This window comes from Tachysurus vachellii, chromosome 1 (genome assembly GCF_030014155.1).
Source record: "Tachysurus vachellii isolate PV-2020 chromosome 1, HZAU_Pvac_v1, whole genome shotgun sequence".
NCBI classification, from domain to species: domain Eukaryota; kingdom Metazoa; phylum Chordata; class Actinopteri; order Siluriformes; family Bagridae; genus Tachysurus; species Tachysurus vachellii.
The window spans coordinates 17,220,982-17,227,703 of NC_083460.1; the positions used below are offsets into that span (position 1 = coordinate 17,220,982).

Below are 6,722 nucleotides of genomic sequence, written 5' to 3' on the forward strand. Positions count from 1 at the left end.
TTAATTACATGGATTTTCTCATTCAAATACACTCATATTGTGCAGTTTACAACCCACAAAACTCCAAACGCTTCACTCAGCGTCTTTTTTTTTCAAGCCCACAAGCTTTTTTTCAAAGTGAAACAATGGACAGCTTGCTTTAAGATCAGATCACCTGAGCAAACTTCTGTAGGCCAGGGAGGACAGATGGATGTTATAGTGGTCTGGGAGCTGAAGTAAATATAGCAAATGGTGTAAGATCAATATTAGAGAAGCCTTTTGCTAATCTAAACAATTCAAAGAAATAAAGAAATGCAATCGGAATTTTAAAAAAATGAAGACTGTAATGCCTCATTTTGAGTCAAACTGTAATGTCAGAAGAAGATGTGAACATTGAGTACTTTAAAAATGTTTACATGTCCTATCTAACAATTAATTCATTAACTATTTAGAAAAAGCACTATTCTAGTCCTTAAAACAGGCAGAAATGTAAAGACTGAAACATTTACAAGGATATGGTGCCATATAGCAATTTATAATGTGACTTTTTTTATATTTGCAAACCTTGTTACTATGTTTAAAGTAGTAGAACAGGATAAATAGTATAATTTAAGGCACAGAAGAAGAAAGCGAGCTTGTATGTGTGGGCTACAGGTACCTGTGCCCCCAGTCTGGAGAGATAGCGATTACGAAGGACAAATGAGGACAGGGGTTTAATATGAGTCTGCTCCTCCTGCTGCTGCTTCTTTTTCAGCCTCTGTGGCTGTTGCACCCTGAGAGAGAGAGAGAGAGAGAGAGAGAGAGAGAGAGAGAGAGAGAGAGAGAAAAGGGGGAGCAAATAGACACACAGATGATAGACAATTCAAAGTAAGCTTTAAAATAGAATTAAAAGAAAAAAATCTGCATGTACAGCCTACCAAGCAAACAAAAGACACAATACAATGTGAAATCACTTTATCATTTATTTGTTCTTCCAATACTCAGAGCTTATGCAGTACAAAAATAGTCTAATTTAATTTCTCTAGATCAGACCTGAGGCCACTTTTGAACAGAGAAAGCTGCAAGCTCTAATCCAAACCCTCATCCTGAGGCAATGAGTTTCAGTGTGAATCATGAACATGACTCAACATCTAGCATCATATCAGAGGGTTTAAACCACACCAACGGGGACCTCGTCGCCCTTACAAACGTTTCACAATAGTCTTTAATCAACCTAATTACACAGTCACAAATGCAGTAACTCATTTCCATATTAAACAACTAACAGCAAGATAAAAGCTCAATCCCAATGGGAATACTGAGAAAGTTTCAACACAACCCATTATTATTCTTCTCCCATAGTTTGCAGAGTAGAGTCTGTCAGTTTTTCTGGTATTCATCATTATGCTACGAGGTTAATATGAATTCATTTGCAATGATTAGTGTGAAGCCAAAGCGTTTGTATCCAAGATTTCTGTCCTAATGGCAAAGCGTTCCTATTCACTATTTTATTGCTTAGAAGTGCAAAAAATTTTACTAATAAAGGAAAACCAGTTGGCAATAAGTGCTCTGAACAAAAATCACTTACTCAGATTCCAAAGTAAACAAGACTAAACATTCTTGGATACATGGATTGGAAGATTGTCCTTAAAAGACCCTCATTGACTTCCTTGTTATTTCCCCAGGAACACACTAGCTTAGCTATTAATCAAGCAGACTTTAGAAGTAGAACCTACCGCAAATAAGATGGATGAAGTTGTTTAAGATTACCATTACATCCAACATGAGGGCTGATTTATCTTTATTACTTTTATCTGATAGCTAGTTAATAAAGCAGTAAGACTGAAGGAAACGGATTGTACAAATCACCAAGTACGATGTGGTTTCGGGTAAGCTAAGCAAAAACGTGTTAGTATTTAAAAAAAGAAAAAAAACAAAATTTATTAAAAACCTATTAAAAACAACCCTCTTGTATCCGCCTTTCTTTGAGCGTCTTTACAGGTGAAAGCAGAAACTGGCACGTGGCATGTTAAAAACCGGAACACGCCGCCAGCCTCTTAAGTACTGTAAGTCCTATGAGGTTAATCAACATAAATGAATTTTGAAATGCAGATACATGGAAATCATTTTAAAGCATATTTGCTGTTAACATTAGCCTTTAGCCTCCATTTAACAAGAGAAAATAAAAGACAATATGTATATGTATAAAATAAGAGGACAAAGCATTAAATTGCTCCTACAATACTTGCTTTGAATATAAAATTCCCAAACAAACCGCCATGGCAAATATCCTAAACTCTGAAATATTTAAAAAAGTTCTGATAAATCTTTTGAGTTCAAATATATACATACAGAACACACACACAGACAGACACACACAAAGACACAGACAGACACACAGACACAGATAGACAGACATACAGACATACAGACACAGAGACACACAGAGACACGCACAGACACACACAGACACAAAGACAAACAGACACAGAGACACACACACAGTATAATTACGGTCATAGTATTTGGAGTTATGACATCAGTTCTCAATTTCCTTGATGAATGCCAAAGAATATACCTTGGAACAGATACTACACATGCTGATTACTTAACTACATGCAATTGTAAGGTCACTATTTATATTTAAAATGATTTGAACAATTGTTAAGATTGGAACAAAATATAGATAAAATAATAATAATTAAAATAAAAGAAAACCAGAAGTAATAAACCTGACTCATCTGACAAGTGAGGTCTTACAGTATATATGCTAGAAAGAGCCACAACTTGGCCGTGAACCTGTGAAGAGACAAATGATAAGCTACATCCCAGGTGATGAAGATTCACCAGTGCAAAGTTCTGTGGAAACAACTGACCCAAATGATAACAAGAGTAAAAAGAAAGTGGTATTTTCAGTGTCCATAACTGAGTGCCAGCTGCCCTGAGGTGGAGTTAAGAGAGTAGCAGGATGTCGTCTCCGGTGTGACCCAACCAGACAAATCGATTCCATCCCCTCTCAGCCTGTACATTTAACACAGCATTATTAAAAGTTCTATCTGCAGGAAGAAGTTCTATCTGCGCTGATTGAGAGGCCCCTAGACTGCTGGGATGAGATTAGACCGGTCAGTGTGATGAAGAAGAATAAGTAGTGCAGAAATGCCCATAGGTGAGTGATTGACAGGTGAGGTGTCCAGTGAGACAGATCACAGCAGGAAGGGTGGAGCCAGTGACACATCTATCACCTGGAACACAGCACACAGGCTTTGTTACATTACACAACACATGTGTGTTATATCCACTGGGTGATTACAGGGGCTGAGGAACCTGCCATCTTTTAATAAGTACTGTACTTCACAAGTGTTAGCTTATTGAGGTCATACCTAATATGCAGCACTGCTGTATTTTAGCTTTCTCATACTTTAGATTTCATCAACATTCATTCATTATTAAACAAATAAATTCAAATTATTTTTCATTTTAAATTCCATTTCTGTAGTCCATGTCTGCATTGTCTCTGAGACCGTCTCTGACTCTGCATACCGTTGCATTATCTGAGTATAAACATGTCCCTAGAGGTCATTAACGGTTTTAGCTGTAATGAGAAAAGTGGTAAAAGGTAAGAGACCAAACTGTAATGAACTCACTCTGAATCAGCAGACAAGCCCTTCTGGAGTTTGGCTCGGGCTGAGGCTGAAAGGTTTAGGTCTCCACCTGGTTAAAAATATGTGGTGAGAGTGTGAAATGTTATAATAAGAATAATTCGGTATAATCTGGTGAAGTGCTAGAAATCAAGCATCCCGTCAAACATACCTCGGATAAAATCCACAAAGTAAAGCACTACCACTGCTATCAGGGACACTGTTGAAAGACAAAAACAACATATTCCACCTATATCATTCCTAATAAACTGTCAACTCAAGATGGAAACTCAGCCTGAAATCTTTGGCAGACTTGAATTTAAAAATGAATATATAAGAAGAATGTGTAATAAGTGATCATTTGAGCTCAACTCTTTGAAACATTGTAAAGGACGTTGGGCCACAACAACGTTTTAAACATCTTCTATTTGTACATGTGAACTTCCCTCTTCAATTCAGATCAGTTCAGTAGGGTTCCCTTTTTGTCGCCAAACACGATGATATTTTGCATGACAGAAATGTTTTAGTCTGGTCTCATCTGACCACAACACACAAAATAAACTCGTTCAGATTCCAAACTGTCGTCTTCTAAACCTGGACGGTTTTTCCTCCTCGGTCTCCATTTGCCTGATTGTTCTCATTGGCCCTACACATAGCAATATTCTTCATCCATGTGAAACTTCTTTGTCGTGGCCCAACGAAAGCTTAAATTTTATTTTTACAAATATTCCATATTTTATATTCATTACACTATTTGTGCAGGTCAGACAACCAAATAACCATCTGATCCCACTGAAGAAAGGTCTTTTATGATGGATTTCAAAAAGAATTTTACATGTGATTAAGGACAACAACAAAGTTCATGGGAACTGAGAGCAAATGAAATATTCATAAAGGTAATTTGCATTTGAAGAACATATATCCTTAGGGGTGTCACTATTTTTTTGCAGTCTTGACTCAAAAATAGATCACTTAGGAAGGTTATGATTTTTTTTAGGAATTTTTTTTTTAAGGAAGGGAACCAATAATCCTGGAGACACACTGAGGTACCAGGTGCTACTTCAGGTCTGACCTCAGACGATCATAGCCCGCTATCATGTCCTGGTTCCTCGCTGGTGGAAAAAGATTCTTTTAATCTTTACATGAACAAAAATGCTGTAAAGTTCAACTTGGTGGAAAGTGTGTGAGAGCTTTATGATGAGGGAATAAATCTCATTTACTTTAGATCTTTGACATATTCACCCTAGATACCAGATCCACCAGATGACTAAAAGTTGAAGAACTTCAGCTGTAAAATATTTTCTAAAAAAATTCATCAGGGAACTTTGCATACTACACCGGTCTATTTCTATATATATTTATACTGTACATACACACTAACTACAGGCTTAACACATACGGTATATAAAGACGCTCAATGTTCACATATCGCGGTCACTCACAGCAGATGCATGCACAGAAGAAAACCTCCAGGAAGAGGTAACCCTTGCTGTCAAGAATCCCTCCTGCTGCCATAGAGATAAGTGCCAAACCCAGGTTCTGTATGGACTGCATACTGTTGAGAGGGAGAGGGAGAGAGACAGAGAGAGAGAGAGAGAATAAAGAATAAATAACGTTGACTAAGCATTACATAAGATCATATTTTAGAGAGACGTCTGCCAAATACTGCTAGTACAACAAGTTCCGGTTATTTCTCTCTATCAATCAGGGAAATCAAGAATAACTTCAAAGCACAGTATGAAAGCAAAAAAGTAAAATGGGTTCTTACAATCCATATGCTGTGCCCAGTTGGTGCTCTGGAACTACAAACGCCACCATTGGCCAGAGAGCGCAGGCCAACAGTGAATATGACATACCCAAGAGGACCTATGGAGAAGAATAAAAAATGTACACCTATACAGACAGGACAACAGCCACAGAGGCAGAGTCTGCCATTAACAAAAATACTGGCATATTAAAATGGAACAACAAAGCCAGGTTCACATAAACAAACATGGTCATATTGTGCCTAATAATAAAGCTATTGAGATGCGTGATTAAGAATAGTGATGCCACCTCAGGCCCAGTGTTCCTGGAAGACCTGGATCCACCGCATCGATGAATAAATAAATGAAGTATTGAGATTGCACAAAAGGTTTTACCATAGCAATCCAGGGGTTCCAGAAGGTGAAAGCCAACATCATGTGAGCAATTAGCGTGGCGACCACAGCAAACAGAACCCATGTGATGTTCTTGCCTGTTTTATCCACCATGAAACCCAATACAGGGGAGGCTGGAGCAGAGATGACGTACACAATGCTGGAAAAGATCAAAATAAATTGCCTCACAACCAATAAAACATCTCAACATCTCTGTTGCCTCTACGTGTCATATTACTGCATGAGATTACCTGTTGATCGCTCTCGCCTGGGTCGGAGAGAAGTTAAACTTCTCAATGAAGAAAACCCTGAGAAGGAGTGGATAAACCTCATAAGAATGCATTTACTAGCCTTAGATCCTTATTCTTAATGCCAAATGAAAAATCTGCAATTTTAGTGAAAATTCATTAAAATTCATGCAATTTCGTCTAGCACATGAAATGTATTGCCAGTGGTTTGGGAAACACTTATGAACAGACATAAAAAAAAAAGATCCTAAAGTAGTCATGGTAGAGAAAAGGAAGTGGGGCTTCAGATCTAAAAGATGCCTCAGCATCAATGCCTCAGTTTGTTGGAATGTTTGTCCACACAGTAGCTATTACTGTACATAGATTTTTACCCACTAGTGCTATAGAGTTTTCGCTGCCTGCAGCCAGAATGCTGACAATTTATTTTTTCTTTTGAGTAACAAATGCCTGTTAGATGAGCAGCGCTGTTTAGAGAACTTCAATACGAGACTGCTGTTGCTATGCAATTTACTACTGCTTGCGGGAGCATATAATGTTTCCGTATTTGTCCAAAAGCATGAACTTAATGATCATTTGGACCATAAATTTCAAATAGTAGACATCAATTATGAATCTTGTTCCTTATATAGATGCATGTTTAAACCTTCTCCTTTGTTAAGCCAGATTGAACTGATGGTAAATCAGCATTCCCAGTTCATTTTTAGAATAATGAAAAACAAGAAAATAAAAAGTACTGTGTG

General features: G+C 37.5%; 1 protein-coding gene across 2 annotated transcripts in view; it reads right to left on the reverse strand.

Annotated features, from left to right (window-relative positions):
• Positions 1–6,722, reverse strand: part of mfsd1 (major facilitator superfamily domain containing 1) — a 13,454-nt gene continuing 6,732 nt past the window's right edge. The window contains exons 10-17 of one of the 2 annotated variants that reach the window (XM_060875060.1): positions 5,986–6,042; positions 5,738–5,894; positions 5,365–5,462; positions 5,039–5,151; positions 3,769–3,816; positions 3,603–3,669; positions 638–752; positions 1–210 (exon numbers count right to left, since the gene is read on the reverse strand). In XM_060875060.1, coding sequence (XP_060731043.1) covers positions 151–210; positions 638–752; positions 3,603–3,669; positions 3,769–3,816; positions 5,039–5,151; positions 5,365–5,462; positions 5,738–5,894; positions 5,986–6,042 — 715 coding nt within the window. In that variant the 3' untranslated portion in view covers positions 1–150. Of the gene's footprint in view, positions 211–637; positions 753–923; positions 3,201–3,602; positions 3,670–3,768; positions 3,817–5,038; positions 5,152–5,364; positions 5,463–5,737; positions 5,895–5,985; positions 6,043–6,722 lie in introns of those variants that run through there. The other variant, XM_060875068.1, reaches the window with a different exon arrangement.